This window comes from Alligator mississippiensis, chromosome 4, assembly GCF_030867095.1.
Source record: "Alligator mississippiensis isolate rAllMis1 chromosome 4, rAllMis1, whole genome shotgun sequence".
NCBI classification, from domain to species: domain Eukaryota; kingdom Metazoa; phylum Chordata; order Crocodylia; family Alligatoridae; genus Alligator; species Alligator mississippiensis.
The window spans coordinates 90,590,001-90,617,496 of record NC_081827.1 but is presented as its reverse complement, the minus strand read 5'-3'; the positions used below and the strand labels follow the sequence as shown (position 1 = coordinate 90,617,496).

General features: G+C 42.5%; 1 protein-coding gene and 1 long non-coding RNA gene across 3 annotated transcripts in view; one reads left to right on the top strand and one right to left on the bottom strand.

Annotated features, from left to right (window-relative positions):
- Nucleotides 1-901: 901 nt before the first annotated feature.
- On the bottom strand, nt 902-17,145 carry LOC132250089 (uncharacterized). Its single transcript, XR_009461669.1, has 4 exons — nt 16,776-17,145; nt 8,167-8,461; nt 6,295-6,424; nt 902-4,300 (listed from the first exon to the last, which is right to left on the bottom strand). It is a non-coding gene; the product is annotated as an uncharacterized LOC132250089 (long non-coding RNA).
- A 9,606-nt stretch (nt 17,146-26,751) lies between these two features.
- The window catches only part of FAM234B (family with sequence similarity 234 member B), a 28,419-nt gene continuing 27,674 nt past the window's right edge, over nt 26,752-27,496 (top strand). For both annotated transcript variants that reach the window (XM_019480838.2, XM_006258654.4), the window contains exon 1: nt 26,752-26,832. In XM_019480838.2, the coding sequence (XP_019336383.1) occupies nt 26,796-26,832 (37 nt within the window). In that variant the 5' untranslated portion in view covers nt 26,752-26,795. The remainder of the gene's footprint in view (nt 26,833-27,496) is intronic.

Genomic DNA, 27,496 nt, shown 5'->3' with positions numbered 1-27,496 from the left:
ATTTTTTTTAAATAAAATGAGTCGAAAGCAAATGCTGAGAAATACAGCTTCTTTCTTTCAAATTAATAAATGTTAGTTCAAGACAATTATACAAATTTGTTTTTTTTCAAATTTTTGGATAGTAGGGTAGTTTTAAAAAAAGATTCAGCTGGAACTTCAGTGTCCATCTCCCAGTGATTTCTATAGGATATGAGTGCGTAAGTCCCTTAATTTCATTTAAAACTCTCACCCAATATCCTCTATAAAAGTGCATGAAAATAAATACTTGGGGAGAGGAGGAAAGGGTTATAACCTTTATCAGTACAGATTATCTGCTTAGCTTTCTCCTTGTATTTCCTTAGAGCTTCACAATCATTAATGAATATTAACTTCACAACATTCCTGTTATGTAATGAAGTTGTGACCTGTTTTACAGCTAGAGATTTGAGGCACTGGGGTAGGTTAAGTAATTTACCCAAGGTCATGTCTGAAGTCTATGACTGAGACAGGGCCTGAACCTAGGTCTGCTAAGGCCAGCTGAGAGCATTAGCCCCCTGGCCAACTTGTCCATGCATGGTTGTGTTGGCATTTCTGCATGAGCACACAGCTGACTATCTATGAAGCCCCTAAAATAGAATTGTGGTGTGGAAATTGCTTTTGGTACATAACATTCTTCAGGAGAAAAAAATGCTAAACTAGTCTGGTAATAAAGCAGACAGACACACCAGTGCAAAGATAAGTAACCAGATAAGGTAATTATTGAAACACAATTCCTATTATATTGTTGGGAGTTTACTGCCTCAGATAGGTGGATAATTTCATATCATGCTGTGTCTACATCTGGAAATGATAATGGACTCAGACGTGGACTTTCAGTAGCAAAAGGAACCATTAATCAATAATAACAGAGACAGAGTTAAGTCACTTTGAGTTTATTCACTATTGTATCTTCTGAACTACCTTTATAGGGTTGGGAAATTGTTACCCATCTGACCAAAGTGTTCAATCTGTACTAGTTTAGGATGTCTGGCAATGGGATCTCCATGCCCATATTACAACCAAATATAAAAACTTGACATTTACATGGTGTCTTATATCTAGATATCACCAAGTGGTTAAAAGCCTTTACAACCATAATGCTGATCTTGAAGCTATTATGTGCAAAATATTCCCATTACAAAGAATGGGAGTTCTATGCAGACACACAGTTGATGATACAATGTGATAACAGATTATATAAAGCAACAGAGAATATGATGAAATATATTTACATAAATGATTTGGACTATAAAATTGTCTTCATCATTTAACAGGAAAGGTAGAATAGAACCAATTCGTTCAGAGAGACAATGGCACGTTCCTATTAGCCTTTTCATAGAATTATAGGGTTGGAAAGACTTCAGGGTCATTTAGTCCAACCCTTGCAGAGTTGCAAGATTATTTATTTCTAAAACTATTACTCATTTAACTAAGTTTTAGCAATCCCCAAGTAAAGCTAGCAAGAGACCCCCCAAGTACAGGGTTTGTTGTTTTCTAAAAGCAGGGCCTCATAGAATTTGTGCATGGAAAATATCTATTAGTTCATCTTGTCCACTCCCAACACTGCCACCACCTCACTACCAATGTCAAATTTGATCCCTATGGATGACATTCTGTTTATTAGACCTAATAGCAACTTTGACAGTCCTCCTATGTTATTTTACATAGCTCAGTTTAAAATAACCCACATGAAAAGTGTTTCCCCCAGTTCCCTTCTGAGATTATTTTAGTGTAATTAATCCTTTTCCCCTGACAGTCAGCCTTTGGAAAGCCTTTTAAATAGCTAGTCTGCCTCCTTAGCATTTACATCTGCAGAATGTTTGTAAACAGTTGGTAGGTTGGTGGAATGGCTACAAGTTTCATAGTTTCACAGTGCTTAGGGTCGGAAGGGACTTAAAAACAGATCATCAGATCTGGCCCCCTGCTCCAGGCTGGAACGGGTGCTGCAATCATATCACCCCAGCCAAATATCTGTCCAGCTTCCTCTTGAAGACCCCTAAGGTAGGAGAGAGCACCACCTCACTTGGGAGCCCATTCCAGAGCATGGCAGCTCTGATGGTAAAGTAATGTCCCCTTAACCTTCTCCCTAACATTTGTGGCCATTATTCCTAGTAGCAATCTAGATCTAATTAGTTCTTTAATTTTATTCCATCAGACCTTTCCAGAAACTTCGGAGTCCCCAGCCAGTTCATTAAGATATTTCAGATGTACAGTTCACCAGAACAGAATTCAGTATTGCATGTGACTTTCGCCAGAGTTTTGCAAGAATGGACAGTTTCTTTTGGACTTCCCTAGTTCATGCTGTTAGTTTATATTAATCCAGCAAAAGTCTTTAAATATTGCTCAGTCAACTCCTTTCACCTTCTGGGGAGGAGAATGCTTCCCCCACCCCAGCTACGGAAAGAAAAAATATATATATTTCCAGTATCTTGTTTATTCTGTCCTGTAGAAGGCAAGATAGATTTACACCTTATAGACAAAGTATGTGTGTGTATGAGTATGTATATACACACACACTTTCAGAGGCTGAAACTGATCATCCATTTCCAATTTAGGATCAACATTTTTTTGTTTGGAAAAATGCACGTCTGTGCCAAGGGACTACTTGGGAGCTGTACACCATCCAGGTCCCACTTCAGCCATATTTTGCATGTTTCATAGAACTGAAGTGATACATAGATCTTGTGTAGGCCCTCCTCTGCTGTGAGCCTGTCTCTTAAGTAGAGCTTCTTATGGTATCAGATTTTAAGAGAACTTCATAATAGAAGCTCAGTGGAAAGAAGAATTTTCATTTTCTTCAATCAAAAAGAAGCACCTGCCAGGCAGCTAAGAGTGCTAGTAATCTGACTTGCCAGATGCCTAACACATTTAAATCCACTTAAAATAAAATGCCTGAACGTGGTAGTTCAGTAATTAATGTGGTGTTTTATGTAGTACTATATAGTGGTTAGAGTTAGACAGGGATGGGGTGACAGCAGTTACAGCATTTTACTGTGCTTCCACAGTCATGATTCAAACCCTGCTCTGGACTTGTGCTGAAGGTGGCACCCCAGTTGACATAATTAGAAATGGGTCCCCTGTCCCATTTCTGGCACCCTTCCCTTATGTGAGGTTAGCTCCAGCAACCAGTGTGCTTTATCCCACAAACCCAATGCAGTCAGCCCTGATTTTGACCTGTAAAGGTCAGGACCTACATTTTCAGACATGATTAGTGATTTTAGTGTCCAATTTGGGATACCTAGAAGTACCAGATTTTCAAGGGTGGATGCATTGCTCAGCACTTTCTAAAAATCAAGTCCTTAAAGTGTATCTCAAATTCAACATTAAATATAGTACCAATGCACTCTAAACCACTAGTAATGTGTGAAGACTTAGGCCAACAAGGCCTTGTGGTGTTTCTTATCCCTTACATACTTTTAAATTTAACTTCTCCTCAACAGAACATACTTTATAGGAATGGTTAGTAGGCAAAGGCTAGCATTTTAAAACATAACTGCTCCCCTCTAGATCCCAGGTCTGATTTTTCAAAGAAGCTAATACATTCCTGTTCCTACTGATGCCATTGGTAGCTGCGGGAGGCTCAGCATATCTGAAAAAGCAAATCATTTCTGTATGTGTCCCTACGTGTGAAGTAACTTACATCAGAAAATATTGGCCTGAGACCATATGTGTGCATTATCCCTCTGTCCTTTAACTCATAGTGTTCTGTGAAGTAGGGAAGAGAAACAAGTGAATCTGATGATTACAAAAAATCACTCTCACCCATCTAGAAAACATGTGAGGGTGCAGGACAAACAGACCTAACTGATTTTAGATTACCTAATCATTTAGCATGGATCATAAAAACAGTCATCACCAACAAATTCTGCTGGATCTGGCCCAACAACTTAGATTTGAAAGGCATTCTATAAACCAGAACTCCTAAGCAAGTCTTGTGAACAATCCAGATACTCGGTCATATATGTTTTACTTGATCAGGATAACAGTCTCTCACTGATAAAAGGGTTGAGGACAAGAAAAGATAGAAATGTTTGGGGGTTTTTTTCTGGAAGACAGCTAATTCCTCTGAGGCCTCCTGCGGATATACATCCTCCTCCTCTGATGAAACGGGAGTCTCTGTAGCTGAACACTGCTCAGCCTCTGACTCCTCAGGGCATTGTATCGGATTGGAGAGATGGTCTTGCTTATTATCCTGAGTCGTTCATTCAGCTCGGCCAGCCTCTTTGTAATTGAACGGACTTCCCTCAGGAGGTCATCTACTGCTGCGGAGACAGGACGGAGGCTGCAGACAAGAGCACCAGAGTTAGAATAGACATATCGGGAAGCAGGGCCTAATTAACCCTTTAGTGGGCCCTAGGCAAACAAACTCGTGGGCCCTACTTAATGCCATATATTTGTATTAATTTTTTTTCACTCAATAATTATAATATGTGAAATAAGCACAACTGGGCCCCTTCTTCACTTAGGGCCCTAGGCATGTGCTTAGTTTGCCTATGCATTAATCCAGCCCTGTCTGGAATGATTACTTAGCACACACTAAACTACCAATTCTATATTTCTGTAGTGTCTTTCACAATGGACATTTCCCAAGAAGCATAGAAGTTTCAGTAGTGACCAGTGATTTCAAGTCCATCAGTTTTTAGGAGCCCAACTTCAGATACCTGGAAGGGGCCTGGTTTTTAAAAATGCATTTATTTAGCATATTCTGAACATCAGGCTCCTTTTAAAGTTTCTCAAGTTTTAGGCTCCAAAAAACCACTATTTGTTTGACCAAGCATAGAGGCATTTTCACCCACTCACCACTGAAGTGCAGCCAGCTGGATATGGCAAGTGTCTGCTGCATTAACAGCACACAGAACACTTGCAACATTTCAGACAGGAAGTCAGGACTATATGCTGAAACTGGTCACTTTAATTCTGTCCGTGTAAACTGAAATCTGGCCCATACACCATGATTATCTCTGTTCTCCTAAAAGTGCACCCACAAGAGATCTGGACAAGCATCCAGGACCATAGTTTTATGACAACAAACTCCTTAGTTGAATATGCAGGACCCCTGGATGCATTAAGGATTTAGAGGGAGAAGAGGTACAATGAGTCACCAACACTTTCTCCAGTAATTTTTCCAACTAAGCCTCCCTACCAGTGTCAGCCTTGTTTAATTGGCTAGGTCTGACAACCTTAGAGTCTGAATGGTTAGTTTCTAAGATCATCATCAATGCAGTAACAGTTACAATGTACTAGATTTTTCCCAAATATAAGATTCAGTTCTTACACTAAGGAATTGCTGTTTATACTGGTTATCTGGTGGGGACACTGGTATCCATTGTGTGTTTGGGGAGAAGTTCATCTCTGTAAAAAGGCCACATAAATTACTTAACCAGTAACAAAACCCACTTGTACCGTTATTTGAACGGATTTTGTACAACCCTTCTTCGTAAGTTAATTTTGCCCACACACCTAGAACTGATTTGAAACTAAAAAATGTAGAAAGATTTTTATGACTTTTGGGGAGGGAAAAATCTTTTTTTGTGCTAAAGCTCCCTTCCCCTCCCCGCAAACAAATACCTTGTTTCAACCAATGCTCCCAGAAGTTCAAGACAGCTGTTTTTCTTTAGAGAAAAACCTGAGTTATGGGAATCACTTACTCTTCATGGAAAGATTTTTAATAGTAAATTGGTCTGAGTGATACTGGCCATTTGAGACGTCACTCTATTCACTTTCTCTTTTCCCCTGGCTGGCCTTGTACTTAACTATCTAATAGCACAGGACTGTGACAACTTCTGGGGATTTGTAGCCTCAGAATAGCTTATAATTTCTGAACCATAACCTTGTGAAATGTGAACTGATGGATACAGAGCAGCTTTCTGTACCTTGAAAAAACTAAACTCAAACATATTCCAGGTCAGCTTGTCTCCTCGCCACTTCCCTTCCTCCCAGCTCTCCACCCATACTAATTCTGGATTAAGCCCTTCTGTGCATTTGCAACACAAGTACCTTTTCTAGTCTGCATTTACATAAATCAAGTAATGGAACATGCTCTATTTCCTTTAATATACTTTTCCACAGACTAATAATATATATTAGGGAGTACTTAAAGATTTAACCTGAGAATATTCAGCTAGCCAAAAAAGGGAGAGTGCTGTAGTAAGTGGGCATTCTCCTGGTTTCAAGGGATAGGGAGATTGAGGACAGTGCCGGTGACACTGGGGAATGATGCAACATAAAGGGAGGAAACTGCAGTAAACGATTTAATCCTCATCTGAAGCCAGTTACCTGGAGAACTCAGGCAGCAGAGCATTAGGATTATTCAGCAAGGAGTATTTCATTTGCCAGAAGATGCTGTTCCCCCATTTTTCTAGGGTACGAGTGAGACTTTTAATGCCTTGGATGTTGACCTTGTCTGCTATAATCAGCAGCATTTCCATGGAAGAGAAGAGAGGAAATTTGAGGAAACAAAAAATCATGAGTAATTTTTCTGATTTGATAATAGGCTACTTCTAATTTTTTTGCCTTAACCCTGAGGGCACCATGAACGAGTACCATACAATCATTAATGGTAAACTGTTCTGGCATACTAATTGCACCTCTTAAGATACTAGTTATACCAGATACCCTCTTCTACTTCCAGGTCCCAGACCCTCCTACTGTCACTAGTTAACATACCTTACAATCATTCCTCCCTAAACATCCCAACTAGCATCCCCTTCCCAAAAAAGCACCTCATCCTGACTCCCAATGGCCAGAACTCTCTTGGTGCTTGTTGTACAGTCATTGACCAAACTGAATGGGATCCTGCCTCCCAGACCTGTATTGTGACCCTACCTAACTCATCACCTTGACATAGGAACCTTCTGGGTACCCTCAAAAGCAGTAAGCAATGGACTCTTTTCCCAGCCATAAGTCCTAAGTATTATCTGCTTGAAGACTGGGTAATGTTCTGATTGTCTCTCTCAAAACCCCTGTATCAAGCTGGCCTATTATTCTAACTAAAATGTATCAAGCTCACTATTGACTCATAGCTCCTTGATAGCAGCTTTGACAGTTTAAAAAATCTGACAAAACAGCCATCACTGGCAAACTCCCCTTATATAAAGGAGATGCCAGTCAGACTTGGAATTTATGTATCCTAGAGTACATGTAACTGAAGTTCCTGCGGGAACAGGGGTTCATAGATTCATAGATTCATAGATGTTAGGGTCGGAAGGGACCTCAATAGATCATCAAGTCCGACCCCCTGCATAAGCAGGAAAGAGTGCTGGGTCTAGATGACCCCAGCTAGATACTCGTCTAACCTCCTCTTGAAGACCCCCAGGGTAGGGGAGAGCACCACCTCCCTTGGGAGCCCGTTCCAGACCTTGGCCACTCGAACTGTGAAGAAGTTCTTCCTAATGTCCAGTCTGAATCTGCTCTCTGCTAGCTTGTGGCCATTGTTTCTTGTAACCCCCGGGGGTGCCTTGGTGAATAAATCCTCACCAATTCCCTTCTGTGCCCCCGTGATGAACTTATAGGCAGCCACAAGGTCGCCTCTCAACCTTCTCTTGCGGAGGCTGAAAAGGTCCAGGTTCTCTAGTCTCTCCTCGTAGGGCTTGGTCTGCAGGCCCTTGACCATACGAGTTGCCCTTCGCTGTACCCTCTCCAGGTTATCCGCATCCTTCTTGAAGTGTGGCACCCAGAATTGCACGCAGTACTCCAACTGCGGTCTGACCAACGCCCTATAGAGGGGAAGTATCACCTCCCTGGACCTATTTGTCATGCATCTGCTGATGCACGATAAAGTGCCATTGGCTGTGACTGAGGAATTCCTATTATTATGGTTATATAACCAATTGTCAAAGCACTGAGAAACAGGAAGAGATGACCACATGATGGTTGTGCTGGACATAGGGACATGGTGCGTCAGATTGAGTTTTAAATAAAGGATCACACCAGTTTAGATTTTTATCCTGACCCTATCTCCCCTTTTCCTAAACCAAGGAGAGGTAACCCCTTCTTAGCTTCTCACCTTCTGCTGTTAGGAGAAAAGCATTCATAATGGAAGATTGCTGGTCTTATTAAGGATAAAATAAGAGCTACCCTCAAAATGTCACCACACCTGACAAGCATCTTCATACCTCCTATTGGATTCACACAGCCAATTTCTCTTACCTCCTTCCCTGTAGTTCCACCTCTGACACTGGTTCAGAAAGTCCTTCTGACAGCTACTGCTGGGCAGGAGAAGAAAGAAGAGAAGCGTGACAGCACAAGTGATGGCAGGTAGCAGGGCCTTCATTTTCTTACTCCCACAGAGAGACAGATAGTATAATTAAATTTCTTTAATTCATCTTTCTCTCTCTTTCTGATGGTGTATTCATTTGATAGATGGTGGACCTCAGTTCAATTTCCAGATAAGCAATAGGACCTCTTTCTGTCAGTACAAACTTCCCCTGGTTTCTTTTCCAAACTGTTGAGACATACAAAGACAACCCAGATAAATATGAAATGGAGTACACAGCATTTTTTCATAATTCTTTCTACTTTGATAACATTTTCCAGCCAAGCACCTCAGAATGATTTAACAATGATAGTGAAGTCTTACCTGACTTCCACAGGGTAGGGAAATGTTGCCATAGCTATTCAAATCCAAGATGAGGGTTTTCCTCCCATTCAACCTGGGGGTGGGGAGGAAGCCTTATCTCTTGGATTCAGGTACAAGGCAGGGAGGCTGGCAGTTGCTGCAGCTCCTGCTTCAGTCCTAACCCAGGCTCTGGGTAAGAGTTGGAGTCAGAGCTGTAGCCTCAGCCTCCCCTGCCCCACACCACTTACACTCAGTTGCAGCTCTAGCCCAGAGCACATGATGGTGCCACAAACCCCTGCCCAGCACAGCAGCAGCTGTAGTGGTGACAGCAGATCTGGCCTGAGTCCCAGCTCCAGCTCTGAATTGGGACCAGGGCCGAAGCTGGGTCAACCCAGAGCTACCGCTGCTGCCTAGAGCTACCACCACTGCAACCTCTTATTCCTGGCCAGGTGGGCACTAGAATCAGGCTGTCCTCTATGCCTTGGGCCAGAGTGGGGCCAGAGCCAGAGCCTCGACTGAGGGTAAGCATGGCAATGGGGATGAAAACAGCAGAGAGGGCCAAGCAGCAAAGGGGTGTAGATACCAGGGTATGCAGGCATTGTGGTGGGTCCAGGCACCACAGGGGCACAGGCACTGGTGAGGGAAGGGGGGAAAAAGAGCCACCTCCCTTTCCACCTTGCGTATTCAAAACACTCTGTTTTATACACTGCTTGTGCACATACTTTTACAGTATCTGATGACGCAAGCTCCAGCTCACAGAAGCTATGATTTAGATATCCTATGGCATCCAAAGCTACCCTGCCTTCTCCAGGAACATGTAAATTTAGAAAGTTTTACTTCTTTCTTCTTTAAGGAGTTGAAGCTATACATTATAGGCTTCATGGATGGATACAGAGATCTCCTTTTTGGTAAATGGCTATTATATCTGTGTGATTCTCACTTCTGTTTGCTAGTTCTGCAAGTCTGGTGTTGATCTCTTCCTGTTTGCTGTACAGAACACTGAAGAGGTGGTTCCTCAATTTCTGGGAGAAAGTGTAGGATAGCTTGCCAAAATAGGCTGTATGGCATGTAGAACAGAATGGATTAGTCCCTTGGAGTCCCTTGGGTATGATATTCATTTACTTGCATTTAGTCAGAAAGAAGATGTCTAGGCATACCTGAACAATTTCTTGTGTAAATTGATTACAGTCCATTTCATTCAGCTGATCATGGCTCCATGCATTAGCAGAGAGGTGGTTAACTGTGTTAAGTCAGCAGTTGTGTCCACCAGTTTGAACAGGAAATTGTGAAACAAGAAACCATCCACAAATGGGACTGTGTTAAGTATGGTTTAAACAGAGACTACAGATTCTTATAATTACCTTAATTAGCTTTTGTGACCCCCCCTTTTTGGCTATGGCTTCTTTGCTTGTATGCCTCTCACTCCCACTTCCTCTTCCTCCTGCCCCACCTATTGTATTCTAATGCAGAGTAGGCAATTATTTGGGCCGGAAGCCTGCTTAATGAGTTTTAGTGAGCTGTTGAGGGCCGCACACTGTTGAGGCCTGCGCATACACATGCACATGCAGGCACACACAAGCTTCCCGCATCTGTCCCTGAAACCCTTCCTTGAGTCCCTGGCACATGGCTGGGTCAGGCAGGAGCCTGTCAGCTGTGTCCATATGGCCCAAAGTGGTATGCAGGAACACAGCATAGCACCAGCTGGGACTTGGGGCAGAGGCGGGGTGCAAAAAGAAAGGGGCCTGGAGCTGTGGGTTATCTGGGCCCAGACGGGCCAGTGCCATGCTAGGGTTGGGTAGGAGCTATGCCATCTGCATCAGCTGCTCCTGCATGTTGCAGCCTGAAGGGAACTTAGCACAGCACTGAGTTAGTGGCGACTGTGCCCCTACTAGGCACCAGACTGACCTGGCAGAGCCTGGACAACCCGCAGCTCCTGGCACTCTTCCTCCTGCACTACCTCCCCTTTCAGCAGGGAAAACCATATCTGAGCTTCAGCCCACTGAGGGCCAGGTTATCTGGTCTACCAACGGCTGTAGAGTTACAGCTGGGTGCAGACAGCCTTACTGAGCAGACGCCTGGCCAGGAGCTTAGCGGCCCCTGTCTCGGGGGTAGGGCAGAGTAAGCTGGGCTGGAGAGGGGAGTGGCTCCCTGGCCACCTGAGTCCGAGCTGCTGCTGTTGCTGCAGCCAGCTCTGGGAAGGGAGAGGGGTGAGAGGCTCCAAAAAGCCAGGGCAGCCGCAGGATGGATACAAATTTCTTTCAGAAGAGCAGTCACAAGCCAGACTGAATCATGTGGTGGGCCAGATCTGGCCCGCAGGACATATATTGCCCACCCCTGTTCTAACCACTCACTCTATACTGTACTCTATGTTGTCCTTTCACAGCATCTGATGAAGTGAACTTGGGTTCACGAAAGCTTGTACTATCAATTACATAACTACATTATTATATATAATTTATAGCACAAGTTTTTGTGAATGTATATATGTCATCTTATTTAGTTAGTGTACAAAGGTGCATATCTAAACCATTTTCTGACGGACATGACTAACTACCTCTCTCTCTGCTCACGGGAAAAGTAATTTGGTCATAGTGAAAGGTATTGGGCTGGCAACCCTCAAGAAACCAAGATCTCAGTTTTTCACCAAAATATAGTGCACCAAGAGCAACAGTAAGAGAGCCTCACTTTGCAGTCCAAGAACATTCCCTGAGTCATATAAAACTTATTCCTGTTCTATAGGCCTTATAGCATAAGAATTGCTTCTAAATATAAGAGAACAAATCAATTTCCAGGATTTATTCATTTTATCCCATTGCTGAGACCTCCAATAAAAGTTGTTCCAGCTGGAAGAAGCTGGTGGATTGTGTGACATGAAAAACTGTTTCGCTAGGAATTGGCTGGAAACACAAATTTTACACATTTGAATTTTGCTTCATTGGTAGAATAATCCATTGCCAACTTCAGGTTACTATTCATTGGTGTTAGCAAAGATGTATGTGATAAATAGTCTAGTTATTAGTCATAGTGATGGAGGGGTTCATTTGAGAAACAGGCTCATTAAGAAAGCCCAAACTATTGTGGTATTCAGGCCATATGTCAAATCTAAGGCGTTACTGAAGCTGTGAGGAAATTAAATTACCTTTCCAAAGGCATATGACCTTCATCTCCTAATAGCCTGGGAGGAGTTCCAGCCCAATCACTTAGTATTCTCAATGCATATTAGATATTGTCCCACATAAAGGAAGGGAGAGGGGCATGAGGACACCATTTTTTCCCATGTATTTTATTATATTTAATAAAATATTCATTTTTAAATTAAATGTACTTATTTTTTGCATATATCCAAATGAACAATACAAGCACAGTCCTCCTAGAAAAGTCACATGATTACAAAAATACATTGTACATCCTGGGATATATTTTGTACCCACTATTTATCACTTTAATTAACAATATTTTTTAATGTGGGGGAGGGGAGTAGATTGTCTTCCCTTACTGTACACACACAACTGATCTGACTAAAAGCCTACCAAAACCAGGTCTTTTTTTAAAATGTGATTGTGCTAGTAGTATATCACTAAGTTTTAGGTAAAATACCTTTACTGACCTTACATCTGTACTATTCAATACATGTTTTATATTTTTCCAAACAAATAGTTTCAGCTTTTTTGCTTTGCTTGTTGTCTGCATAATGTTTGTTCTCTATATCAAGTAAATGTCTTACCCCAGTAGAGAAACCCCAGTGCTTCAACTGTAAACTGTCCTAAAATGCAGCCAAGATCAAGCAACTGAGCTGACTTTCAACTCTTGTTGAGATGTGTTTAAATGAATTATCCAAAATTACCCTTTCCCACCTAGTTCATTTCCATGGCCCTGGGCTACTTTGATCTCTCTCATTTAAGAAATAGAAAGTGGCAATAAATTCTCTTCACATCTGGTATTGAAAATCCAACCTACTTGATCTCAGGCTCTTTAACATCAAACACTCAAATGAAACCACTAGAGCCAGATGTTATATTTATGGCACCCCATCGACTGGTTCCTCTCTTCCTTGGTTCCTTGAATTCTTGAGAGACAATTCTTATTTATCAGAATTATAAGCATGTTATCACTAATTTGATGCCCCACAACTTAAAACTCCAGTGCAAGCTTTCACTAGCTTTATGGAACTTAATAGACATATTCATTAATTAGGATTATACAAATAGCTTGTGTGATCAGCAGGAATCTGGGTTTTCTGTTTTCCACAGAAAAATGGAGTAAAACACGGATTTTCCCCCTTCCTGGAGTAAAACATGGATTTCTCATTTTAGCAGGGAAACCACTAATGTTGTAGTTTTGCAACAAGCTCTCTGCTGGCTGGCAGAGTTCCAGCCTGCAAGGGGCGGGGAGGGAGTGGGAGGAGGGCAGGCAGGCAGGCAGGGGGCACCATGTGTATCTACATACACATGTCCTCAGGCAGCCTGGGGAGCAGCTCCTGCAGGTAAACTATGGGGCCAGGGGGAAATTGAGGCCCCCATAGGGAAGGAAGGGGGAAGTTGGGCAGGGCTGGAGCTGGGGCTGGGGCTGCTGCCCTGCTGGACTGTGCATGGGGCCTGGGGCCACAATGTGCAGCTGCAGGGCCCCATCAGGGAGCAGGATGGGGCCATGGGTGGCTTGTTCAGGGGGCAGGGGTGGGCCTGGCTCCTGCTGCTGCATGCACTCCCAAGGGGCAGGGGGGACCCATGCCCCACAGATCTGTCCATAGGGGTGGGGGCGGGCTGTCCACTGTGGGCTCAGGCTCCCACCCTGCTGCCCTCCTCCAGGGCCTCTGCAGTTCAGCGTGTGTGGTCCAGTGCTGCAAGGAACACCGGAGCCATGCAGGGATGTCCTTGCCACTATGAGCTCTGCACTGCCTTGGCAATGTGTCCTCCACATGTCGGGGCAGTGGTTCGGGGTTGTGCCTCACACTGCACATATGTGGAATAGATAGGTATTATAGTAATATACACTGGATTTACAGCAGGATTAGAATGATGTTGTAGCAGTGATAGTCTAAGAAATGAGAGGCAAGGATTTTTGTGGGTGTTCTCTTTATTGGACCAACACATAGTCGGGACAAACTTAAAAACAGGTGTTCATTTCTAGTGGTGGAAATTTCTGGTAAGTCTCCAGCACTAGAAATCTTTCTGGGAGAGGAAGCAGTACAGGTATTCCCACCTACAGCTGCCCCCTATCTGCAGCTCCCTTCTCCTCCCACAAACCAGGGTGATCTTAGTCTGGGAAAGGCATGAGAAGTAGCAGTTGCCCTACTCCTCCAGGTCCTCCACCTCCTCTCCCCCCAGCCTGAGGAAGGCACAAGGGAAGCTGGAAATTGCTGTTTAACTTCTCCCAGTCACAGAGGAGTCAAGTATATGTATAGCATATACCAAGTACACCCCTGAAGCATATAGGTATTCATTCTAGCAAGTGAAACTCTTGCAGGGGAGTTCTTTCAGGTGTCAACCTACAAGATCTTTCTCCAAGATAGCGCAAGTTTCCTCAGAGACAAATTTAATGAATCACTGCATGCTTACAGTTTCTACCAGGAGAGTGGAAATGCTCCCACTAGAAACTTAATGCCTATACGTGGCATTTTTATTCAGTGCATTCTTTATTATGTTCTCAATCAGAAAACTACAGCATATGCTGTTCTTGTAATAGGATGGGTTCAATGAACCACTGATAAACTTTTCCACCTGTAAATAACATGATCACTATCTGGAGAATTGACATGCTAAACTAAATATTACATTAATAGCTTCTCCCCTTCCTTTGGCTTGCTAATTTCCCCACTTCTGCACAATAAAAGTGCTGTGTGATTTCAATTGGCTAAGAGCAGCACTTCCAGGATTGACAGTTATGCTTTCCAAGGCTCCTTGAAATCATGCCCCAAAATAATGCTGCCAGGTTTTCAGTCTCCAACTTCATGTTCCTTTCCAATTCACCCTTTCCTGATTCCTTTAAACATTACTCTCCAAGATACTGTTTCCAAGTTCTTCTCACCCCTATGTATGTTAGAAGAGAAAGATATAGGTGGAGAGATTTTACTGGTGTCTGCCACAAGTCCTACACAGTGAAAGAAAAATACAATCACTCAGTGCAGTAGTATGTACAACTAGTAGTGTTTTCTGTCAGTACATATGGGAGTCTTGTAGGCTATTCTTTCCCAGTGCCAAACACAGCCTCCATTTCAGAGAAATTAGTGTTTCCTAAGCCTGCTGAGTACTTGCTGTTCTTATTGTCACTGTATCAGATGCTGGATCAAGCTTCAGAGGTTGCCTGCTACTTTAATAACAAGATAAATTCAGACCTTTGCCTGTATTTTCACCTCCTCAAAATGCATATACTCTCTACTGATTCCACTTAGCAGCATATAGGTATGGCTGACACTGGCCCACTGATTGCTCTGAGATCGGGATCTCGATGAATAGATGTAGCAATTAAAGCAATTACAAGTATTGTAGATGAAGCATAGAGACAATGTATTGACCAGTAATTTATAAAGTAAATGCAGAATGACTGTAAAAAAGCCACCATGATTTGACTGTACAAGGTACAGGGCAACAGTGGATTATCCCCGTTTTCCTTTGAAATGTATTTTGCATTTTTTTTTCAGCAAAGGCTCATCATTGTCTTAAATTCCTCTGGGATGAAATGTTCTCTGGCTAAGCTCAGCCTAAATGTAAAGTTCATTTTTAAAAAGAATTAAAAAGCAATATTGTGCGATACATCGTGAGTTATTTCCAGAGGAAGAAAATCACTTTCTAGAAGGATCAGAAATGCTATTTTCAGTAGAACCAAAACCAGCTCACATGAGAAAAAGGACTCTGGAAATGTAGTGGGCCTTTGAATATCCAGACAAGCTTGATTTTTAGAATCACTGTAAATATTCTTACTATCATCTTTTTTTTTTTTTTTTTAATGTATACTACATTTAAGGATATTTTTTCCTATGAGCACCAAGCTAGAGACCTTGTATTCCACTGGCGAAGCCAAGGGAGCTTTTAAACTCTACAGATAAAATAGCTTCCTACCAAAAACATTTACAAGGTGAACACAAAACATCTCTGCTTATGATAGTTCCATTAAAACTGCGAGCACCAAGATCCTAAAAACACTGTAAGCTTCACAGGAGAAAAAGCTTCTAGGATAGGAAGTTTTTAACGTGACACAATCAAAGAGCTTACAAGTGAAGATCAAAGAGCTTAGGAGCTTCCCAGGTGAAAACAAATATAAGCACCTAATGTTGCTTTTATGGTATGGTCCAAATAAGAGCTGCCAAGAAATACAAGTTTGATCTCTCACTATTAAAATCAAACACAATGTGAAATATTTTTTTTATTTCATTGTTCTTTGTTAAATATTAATTTTTGTGCATTTGTTTTGTATGTGTCTCATATATCTGTAAAAAAGCACATGAAATTGTATGTGAGAGTAATCTTAACTTTTGGAATGTCCTACCTTTTAATTTGAACTTGAAATTTCTGTCCAAATGCTGTGATAACAGTAAGGATTTTTCATGTAATTATCATTTAAATTTCTCATTTTTTTAGGTTTTTTTGCATAGAACGTTACTTGAGAGCAAAAGCTGAACCATCCTGATAATCAGATGGCTCTGACTTCACTAGCCAACCTCTACCCTGACAGCTAAAGCAACTGAAGCTGCAGGTAGGTAGGCACATTAGCATAAAGGTATGATCCATCCAGAAATAAAGATATTGCTGCAAAACAGAACATCTGTGAAAATATTATGGGGCTTTCCTGTCCTAAGGTTGCACACACTTTCTGCCTCTCTTTCAGAATTTGCACACTTTCAGAATATATGCATGCTCTCCCCACTTCAAAACTTATTTACTGACCAGTTGGAATGACCTGTCTCAATATTCATGCAGAAGGTGCACTCCTTACCTCTCTATCAGAACTTGTACACTTTTTCTGTCCTTCCTTCCATTCAAACACTCAAGGTCTGAGTGACTGAGTCACATTAGTACAGCCTTCAGCTCTGAACCCACTTGAAGAAAGGCTACAGGTATTTAAGGCCGATTTTTCCCCCTTCCTGACTTTTTTTTTTGCAGGTCCTCTACCCAGCAGACTTTTCAGTACATGGTATGTTTGTCCTCATGAAAAAGCCACCCAATATTCCTGGTAAGGAAGGCATTGAATTGCCTACGAACTTTACCTGGACTGCAGAGATAATCCTCTTGTGAAGAGGCTTCCAAGTTTGTCTCCTTTTTTTTCCTTATCCTCTCACTGTCCCCTTTGGATTTCAGCTTGTAACATGTGACGTGTCTGCCTTCATTTCCCTGCTCCACGCATTTCCCCAGTCTTTCTTTGGAGTCTCTTCCAGATACTCCTTTCTTACCCTCCCACTCATTCAAGCTGAACATCTCTGCACACGTGGAAGCCTTATGGAAGTGAAAGCATCAATCAGTGGCAAACCAAGTCCCCTTTAAAGCAGAACCTCCTGTTCAGGGACACCCTCTTATCTGTACCCCAGCTGACTGATATCTAGCCCATCTGCATGATCTCTCTTCCTATCCATAGAGTTCCTTTCTGACTTCTTAAGCCCTGGAGCCATTTAGCCTGGGATTTGTTTCTGAACTTGTTTCTGCTTTTTTAACAAACATGCCAGTTAATTCCCTGCCGATTAGTTCATTCCCAAAACATTGTGCCAGATCTATTTCTGTAGGAGTAAACAAGAGGAAAGGATCATCTGCAGTGTTTTTCTTGGTTCCCAAATTCTTTGGCTGCTAAGCTAAATGGGGCCAGGCTTTGTCAGTATTTGACCAAAAGACCGCTAAAGAAACGCCAGGTGCTACATAAATGATTGTGGTGAGTCAGTAGGCAGTGATCTTGCTTCTGGATCTGAGTCAGTATTAAACTAACAATCCATCAGTGCGTTGCTGTAGGTGCCGTCTTCTAGATATAACTTCACTAACCGACTCCTGGCCACCTGTGCTCATTAGCTGTTCCGTGGCCATATGTGCTAATACCTTAGCCAAATTGGCACTGTTCCTAATATTACTCCAATTAGCTACAGTATTCTTTTTACTCCCTATCCTAAACTGATGGACTTTTTTTTTATTTTGGGGGGGAGGGGGTTTGTTTGTTTGTTGCTCTATGCTCTTAAGTAATGGTATGTTCAACATCTGAAGTGGCTGCATTTCAGCAGCAGGTTAAATAATCCCCTTACATATGGCAAAGTTCTTTATGATCATTCAAATTCAAAAGCACAGCAAAAATGTAGGAGGTGGATGGTCAGTGCATGCATGTATATCTCATCCATTGCATTAAATGCCCAGATGGAAACTATGTGGAGAAACTAAACAACAACTGTGTACCAGAACGAACGTCCACCAGAACGAATGCCCACCAAAAATCTATCAAAGACAAAAATACCCAACTACCTGTGGGTGCACACTCTCACAAGACAACCATATCCCCAGTCTCTCAGTTCTAATCCTCAAAGGGGATTTAGAAAATGTCTATTGTAGATGAGTCTATGAACTTAACTTTATAAATCTCCTGGGTACAAAAAAATCATGGACTAAATATAGAGATTGGATTTATGACACATTATAACCTGCCTGCTATCTGATAGCTCCAGGTAACCTGTCTGCATTTTACCAGCTATGCTTTCTCACCAGTTCAACATTTCCCTTCCTCCTCCCCCACGTGTGCCATGCCTATCGTTTTCCAGGGCCACTGATCCTCACTGCCAGACATTTGCATTTTCACAGACCTGCATGTTGTATACTGGCTTCCATTCCACCCAGGAGAGCATACAAAGCAACAACAGACTCTCCCTATTGCCTGAAGAAGTGTTTGTACCCAAAAGCTTGCAAAGAACAATTTTTCAACTATTTAGTTGGTCTAATAAAAGATACCACATTTACCCAAAGAACCTTGTCATACCTGCGGATGCATCTATGCAGCCTAACTCGGCTAAATCCTCAGCTCTTTATAAAAAGCAGCAGAACTCCACTTATTTTAATGGTGCTATGCCAATTTGCATCTCCTGAAGATGCAGCACATAGTTTAGAAATCAATAAAGTCTTTTAGCTTCCTCCTGGATGAAGACTCTGGAAATGCAAGTTCTTATCATTCAATATGAAGTTCAAAGCTACTAATCCCCCATGGAGAGATGTCCATCCAGGGAAATGATTCTGATTAAAGATGATTTGCTCTTCAAAAATGGGTAGTACCAGAAACACATGGTCCCAGCTGTTCCCTGCTCAAGTACCAAGAATCACAGCCTGCATGGGGAGTCTGTGGATATCTATGCAGACAGCAATTTATTTATAGTTTTGCCACTGGAACGGTGGGATATTAATTTACCGTGTTAAGAAACTTAAGTTATAAAAGGCACAATAGATTACTCTTAGAATACACTGGCATTTCTTCCAGAAACAATGGAAAATCAGCGTTGTCGGGACAAAAGCAACAAAAAACCCCCAAACACAAATAACCCAAACAGTAATTGGCATTAACTGGATTTCTCATAGTGGTTCCTAATTCAAAAAAGGCAAGCACAGTCCAATGGTGCCCTCATCACCATTCAATAAGGAGAAAAGGAAACAAACTACTGCAAGAACTAAACAGTTAAAAACACAGGATTGAAACGTGATGAAATAGAAGATGAGACAAAAATCTCTGCAAAGCTATGATATTGTACCCAAATCTTGATCATCATCACTCTCTGCCATGATCCTTGATTTCAAAGGTGCAGAAATAGCCCTGTTAGGACCCAATTTGGCTCTGAAGGAAGTTACTAGTAAAGCCACCATGACTTCAGAGGTGCAGAACTTTAACAAAAACTCCTGAATTGTTGTCCTGCAATATATAGCTCTGAACATCCATGGTAGTTACCATTAAACAGTTTTAGCAGAGACAGACAAGGGTCTTGAAAAGGAATCTCTCCCCAACTCCACTTATTTCTAAAATAGCATCTCATTGCAACTCCAAATGTTTTATTTTGCTGCCCTTATTAAGATTGGTGACTTTGATTATTTTTCTCTCTCTTAGTGCAGGGGTTTTTAAACTGTGGGTTGTGACCCCCGGGAGGGTTGTGAGCAACTTAAAAAGGGGTTGCAAAGTTCTCTTCCCTCCCTAATGCGCAAACGCTCTGCCTACTTCCCTCCCCCAGCTGCAACGCAGGTGTTCTTGGGCTCGCCCACATTGGAAGTGTCTTTTTTGTTTTCTAATCTCAACAAGTATGGGTTAGTGAAGCTCAGTATTTATCTGTCGGCAGTTCAATTGACTGCGCAACTGAGTGCGAGTTTTCCTTTCACAATATCTTACTTCTGTGAATCACGGTTTTCAGCAGTTGCCGCTATAAAGTGCAAATACCGATCAAAAATAAATGTGGAACGCAAAATGAGATTGGCAGTCTGAAAAATAAAGCCCAGGTTTGAAAAGCTAAGCAGTAACAAACAAGTTCATCCTTCTCATTGAAAACTATTGACAGTTTTAAATTTGACAGTGGTTGTTTTTTCAGTGAAACACTTCTGAATTTGATAAACTTTATGAAGTGTTTTTTGACAAATATATTTCATTTAATATACAAAGGTAAACATGAACAGCGCATGCCCCTGGTGGCTGGGGGGCCACAGCTGCGCCAGTGGGAGCCCAGCAGGAGCCCAGCAGCAGTGAGTGGGGAGCTCCTGCAGACACCACTGGCACCCATGCCGGGGAGGAAGGTAGCAAGTGTCGGCGGCCACCCACAGGCGCTACTGGCAGCATCGGCGGGGGTGACCGCCCGCAGGTGCCACTGACAGTGTCGACGGTGCCTTTTTGCAGAGAGTGCACTGCCACATGCGGGGGGTGCATGTGTACCGGCGTGCACCCCCTACGCATAGCCCCTGAAGGTAAATGTGCTTTATTTATCTCCTACCTAATGCTAATGAAATCAATAGCTTTAATCATGGGAGGTCATGTAAATGTATATATTATTTTATGGGGTCGTGGTATCACAAAGTTTGAGAATCCCTGCCTTAGTGGTTTAAATGTAATGTCAATCTGTGAGGCTCCTCCTCTCCCCACTATGGTAGCTCAGATGAGTTCTTAAATTGTGAATTCTTCATGGCAGGGATGTATGCGCTTGTGTGTACATGTTTCCACACATTTAGTACGATGGAACCTGGAGCTTCCAGGTATTGCTGTAATACAGTATACATATTAAACAATGAGTCTTCAAAGTTCATAAACTGTGCTGTTTGTATGACAAGAGCTGTCTGTAGTTACACACTCTGTAAAAGCCTATGCAAACCAATAGGGCAGTCAGGGTTTTTGACATCTACAGCCACAAGCTTAGAAACTCCTTTCAAGTCCATGCGTGAGCCCCATGAGACTTTAACAGAGTTCTTAAGTATTGCAAAGATTCCTCTGCAGTTTACAGAAACGTCAGGGTCTACTGACATCTTTAGAAACATGGAAGGTTCCCAATGAATGTAGGTTCCCCACTAGAGCTACAGTCTCTGTGCTCTAAGTTGTACCAACTTCATTTACATCAATGCTATTTAAAAATCTGTCTAAAACATCTATTTTGTGTTGTTTCAGCTCTGAGCTATAGGCAGGCCTCTTGTAAAACTACATCTACCTCCTACCCCCATATCCCCCTATCTACTCCCAAATAAACTTTAGTTTGAATCTCCCCTGATCTACACTAAATTAGCAGGTAAAGCATTGAAGTCAATGGTCCAAACTCACCTTGGCCATATGATTGATTACTTTAGTTTGTCCCAGTGTAAAGGTGTAAAATGTTCCATATCAGAAGGGCAGCGTATTACATTTCCCATAGGACTCACTTCATACTGGTATAAAAGACTACACAAGAGGCAGGGCTGCAGGTAATTTTGCTCAGAGGATTTATAGTAGTAAACAACTGGTATAAGTGAGAGGAAAATCAGTCCTAACAGAACTGCCTGGAAACTGCTGGTTCCATGTACTGAAGACATGATCCTGGTGTAACGGCATCTCTCATGGCCAAAAAACATATCTTTTCACTGTAGCTGCTCACAAACTGTTTGTCAATTATTTATTGTTGTCAGTTGGTTATTTTCTAAAGGAAAATACCTTTTTAACCAAAACAAAATTTAATGAAAAAAATATTTAACTCAATTTATTTTTCTTTTTGCAGTGATCGTGTTTGAAATTTTCATTAAAAAATTTTGTTTTCCTCCTAAACACTCAAGTTTTGTTTCTGTACAGAAAGAAATATATTTCCACATGTATTTATGGCCTCCTTTTTTCCTAAGAGAGAAAAAGGTAGGATGAGAGAATAAATAAATAAATAAAAAGCTTATTTGCACCGAATAAAATACAATTTTTTGGAAAAAAAATGGAATTTTAATCTACAATGAATATTTTTATGAAAATAAATGTTTTAACTGTGTTTTTTAACTTGATCCCCCCCCCCATGAAATATGCCTATTTTTCAATCTGCTCGATACCTTGCATATAAACTTTTTATATAAACTACAATGGAAGATACAGGCTTCATTCATAAACCTATTATAAGAGGGCTATTTCATTTCACCTTTTATCTTTGCATTATGGCTAAGACCTCATACTCCAGCTACTAGGCAAAAGCTGGAGTCTTAATATGTGGGTTCCAGAGCTTCTGTTATAAAAGAGGCATACCATAGTTCAACCACAAATGGTTTTAGAAACAGGTGCCAAGGAAGTAAATATAGAAAGTTTAGATTCAATGCTGGTAACTATTTTAAAGGTCATTAGAGGGGACATATACCAATGCTCACCATTGGAGGCCATGGAACCCTCAGGGAAGCTAACAAAAGGTCTGGATTCAAAATGCTGAAGCCAGAACATACTAGGGGTTAATCAGATGAAGTGAGCAAACAGAAAAATAGTGTGGGCCCTTGGAGAGAAATAAAGGCAAAAAAAAAAAAAAATAGTGACTTCTTGGAATGGGCTGAAATGCCTTATCTAATATTTCTGCAAAAGGGAGTTGCCTGCACTGTTTGTTTTTGTAGCTGTTCAAGGAAACAAAACTGGTATGCATTTTTGTAAAATAAACAGTGAACAAAGCTAATATCCTGACCACATCACCAGTCCACCATCAAAAGGAAACAATTATAAAAGATAACATTTTCAGCTGCCCCTCAAAAATAGGACATTTCAGTACCACACACATAAGATGGACTTGAGGCATCTGTATATCCATGCAGATCAGAAAGGACGATCATGTTATGTCACAGTACATGAAAAGCCTGGTCCCAAAGATATCACAGGGCACAGAATCAGCCCCCTAACAGCAAACTATTTTAATCTTTGTATGCAGCAGGGTTGATCCAGTTTCTTTCTTGGGGCAGTAAAAGTGGGCTCTGCCTTAAGGCAGAAGAGAATAAAAGAAAAAGTTGGCATACAGTTATCACTGATGACAGAAACTTTCGAGCATTTAAGTTTATAAACGTTCTAAAATCCTGGGATACAAACTTTTAATTTTTCAAACATTTAGGGATTTTTTGCCACATAAAAAAATAATGGCAAGGTTCTAATAGTGTTAATGTAAATTAACGGTCCATTTGCAACCTCATCTTATTTTAGCAATTTTTTGCTTGGGATTAGTAAATTAGATGTGACCAATTTATATGTAAATCAGATCATTCACACTGTAAAGTAGGTGAGCGTCATTTTTCATGCTTTGTATATCTCAAAAAGCCCAAACACTTTACTCTTCAAACTGCATCAATTTTTACAATGGATAATTTGTTCTTCCTGAGAACTGGCCTCAGAAAGCACCACTGCCTGAAAGGATAGGGCACAATTTGTTTTGCATTTATTTGATTTGATTTGATTTATTTTGGTATGGTGTCCTATACATGTACAAGTTTTGTAAACCATTGGATCTCTCAAGATGTGTGGGCCAGATGTTAGGGACAGAGAAATGAGAAGCCCAGGTTTTCCATCTCCTCTATCTGGCTGTCTATTACAATCCTCTTATTTTCAGTTCTAATTAGATCCAGAAACGTGTTCTTAGAAAGAACTTCTTTGCAAGACAGATTTTGCCCTCATGCATTACTAGATTTCTAATGGTATGAAACTGAAGCAGTCAGAGGCTTTTCAGTGAAGGTTTACAGAGGCAGAGAGTTGGTAGTGCTCTTAAATCAAGAGGGCAGTGGGGAAGGAGCATGTGAAATGGCATGTGGAGGAGGTCCTTTTATTCTTAGAGACCTAAAGAGAAAAGGAAAAGTAACTGTTGCAGGCTCAATTTGCTTTCGTAGTCCCTGTCACTGCATATGTCTGTCTGACATCTGATCTGTAGTCCACTGATGTCAATGGAAAGCATCTCCTTGCTGACAGTAGGTTTTGGCTCTAATTCTCTTGTCTCCAAATCATATCTAAAATCATGCCTTTTCTTCACTGTCTGGACCTCTTGGATTTTCTATCCCTCTGTTCTTTTTATTATTATTTTTTAAAGCACTCAGGGTCTAGTATACATAAAACGTTATAAATGAAAATTATTTGTACAAATATAGAGCAAAGCAGAGGAAAGCAGAATCTGAGGCTAAACGGTAGAATCTGATGCATGCTTCTGCAGGCCTTACTACTACTCGCTTTAGCTGTATTCATTCAGGCAGTAAAACTCTTTTCTTTTTTTCTTTTTTGCTAAGACATAATAACTTGATAGTTACAGAACAAGTCACAATAGCAAGAAGTAGTGTTGGTTAGTGGTTTGAGCAAAGGCCTTTGAATAGAGGTGTAGCTGGACATTTCTATATCCTGGGTAACAATAGTGCTGAGCCAGCAGCAGTGCAGTCTGGCTGGCTGTCTTGTTCTCCTGACTTAGCACCCAGGGCTGATGTCTTGGTCGCTCCCACTTAGCTACACTACTGCCTTTGAATCAGGAATGCTAACTTCTCTGGCTGCTGGCAAGCCACATAACCTTTCCACCTCAAATTCCACTTTATAAAATAATATAATTAGATTTACTTGACTATTCAAGGTGATTGTGAAGATTATTTGCATAGTTTGTAAGGTACAATGTGAAAAGCACTCTAAAAACCTTGTATATTAAGAACAGTGCCCTAAAAGAAACAAAATGGATAAATAAGATTTCTGGATCCCCAAGCTTAGAACTAAGATGTATATGCTGCACACGCTGAATAATTTATGGTAGCAAGAGCTTCCATTATGCATCTTCCAGGACTGGGAATGTATCTTTCTCTGTGTGGATGGGTGGGTAGTGGGTGGACCAAGTGCAGCATATCATGAATGCGCCTGGGATTTAAATCATAACAAAATGGATGATTGATTTGAATCAAGTCGCAGGCTCAATAGAGAACTATGCAAGTACAGAGGTTTTCAGTGGCCAACTAATGCCAACGGGGCTCTTCACAAGTGCAGAAGTTCGCTCATATGGAACAGTTTGCAGGGAGGTCTTAGGTTAGAAATAGCTTGCCAAATTAAGTGGCTCAAATTAAGCGGTTCAAATGCCAAATTAAGTGGTTCACTTCACTGGGCAAAACATAGTCTATTGTCCTGCCTGTTGATGTTGCAGGATAATGGGCAATGTGTTCCCCCCGGGCTTGAGGGGCTTAGTCCTGTATGCCCCAGAAATTCCTCTGCAAGATCAGGCCCCTCAAGCCTTGGGAATGCCTGCCTGGCTTTCCCTGCTTAGACCCCCCACCCCCACCCCAGAATCTCAGGGGCATGTCTATGTAAGGGGGAAAAACCAAGCAGGTGCTCACAGGATTTGAGGGGCCTGATCTTATGCAGGAATTCCCAGGGTGCACAGGATCAAGTACCTAAAGCCCCCAGAACATTTGCCCAAGACAGCTAGAGTGCTGGCAGCTCCAGGCTGTCAGTGTTCTTTGCTAAAGAACAGCACGAATTGATACCATCTTCATTGCAGCCACAATTTGGGGGCATTTATGACACAATAAGGGGTAGGAACATCTGTTTCCCTGGCCATTGTACCACCATAAACTTTTTTAGCAGAGGAACAAAGATGTTAATGGCAGCACACAGGTGGCGAAAGGCAGTTTTCCACCCTTAGATCCCAGTCCTAAAGCAAGTTGAACATAACTCCCACAAGCAGTTCCATTGACTTCAGCAGTCCTTGTTTGAACAAATTGAAACACATGTATAACTGTTTGGGCCCTAAACTCACTAGTGTCTCCAGAATGGCCAATACTAATAGACAACAGTGAAATGCTACCACTTCTCAGCAAGACTTCAGAGCATTTGACAAAGTAGGCAGTCACCTATGGAGGCTTATGCCTCTCTGAAGCAATGCTGAAGGGCGCATCCAGACGAGCATGCACATACATTCCTCTGGGGACAAACAGCAGCAGCAACATAAGTTGTGCTGCTGCTACGTGTCCCCAAGAAACATTCATGCATGCACACTCAGAAGTGTGGCAAGTTGCCCAGGGTGGGTAGGGGGGGCTGGGGCCAGCTGTCAGGTTTTTTGTTTTGTTTTTGGAAGAGGGGGCAGTAGGATTTAAAGCAGAAATTTCCAGTCCAAATGGTTGCTGAAGGTGACAGAAAACATGCAACTCAAGGACTAAAATGTAAAAGTCAAATCCATGGAGCTCAGGAACTTAACCTATAAGAATTACTGGTGCCAATGATTTCCTTTAAGAAGTATGAAAACGCATATATATTTTATATATACAATATAAAAATAAAATTATATATTTATATTGATAGATATCAATATTTATATCTATCTATATATTTATATCTATCTATAGCTATAGATATGTATCTATAGGTCTATATATAGGTAGACAGATATAAAAAATCGTTTTCAAGCCTGGCTGATACTGCTATTAAAATCGTTGGGCTTAGCCATATGTTGCTGGGGGGAAAATTGGGAACACCAGTACATTCTACATATCCCGGTGGTCTCAGGGTCTGTTTTGTGCCTGAGCTTCAGCCGGTTTTCCTTGCCGCTTTTATAGCCAACCCCTGGGGACCACTTGGTGCAGACCCTTAGCTCAGCTTAACTGCAGAGGGGATTAAGCACCAGCACACAAGCACCTACGAGCAACACCAGAGCCCGGCGCCCGCGCCCGCTCCGAGCAGGCCCCGCAGGCCGCTGTCATTGCCCCCCGCCGCCCTCCGCTAGTTGCAGAGCCCGGCTCCTGCCCCCACGTGCTCGGCCGGGCCCAGAACTACGTTTCCCAGCAGCCCGCTGGGTTTCCGCGCACGCGCGTTGTGGCTGTCCACCATGGCCACGGTGCTGTCCCGGGCGCTGAAGCTGCCAGGTAGGGGGATGGTCCCGGCGGGGGGCGGGGCGGGACAGGGGCGCCGGGGCCGGGGGCGCGTGCGCAGGGGGGGCGCGAGGTCCCGGCGCGTGCTGGTGCGTGGGGCTGCGGCGGCGGCGGGGGAGCAGCCCTTGTCGCCCCTGGGCAGGGAGGGCGCCCCGCCCATCGCGGGTGGATGGAGACCCTCTGAGCGTAGCGGCACGGAGCAGGGGGCTGGCTGGACTCGCCAGAGCCCCTCTCGGCCAGCGCCTGCCCGAGCCAGGATCATCCCTGCCCACGCCGGCCCATGCTAACCCATCGTCTGCCCTCCTAGCAAAACCGCGCACCCCTGTGCCAGCGGCGGAGGCAGGGTTCAGCCGCGGCCTTCCCCAGGCCTGGGTGTGTGGCACCGTGTGGCCGTACCCGACCTCGCCCGGGACAACCCCAGTTGCATTGCTCCAGGGCGAGGGGGGCACCTGCCCCATCCTGTGCCCCTGCCCATGTCATTCCCCTAGATAAGATGCTCTTGGGAGCCAAGGCCCTGGATCGGCATCAGGTCAAGTGTCTGCATGTCTCGAGGTTGATGTCACAACCCTGTTGAATACCCTGTCATTATCAAGCATCTCCATCTTTGTTCCCATTAAAAATGAGGGAGACGATACTACTGTTGCTATTAATGTTACTA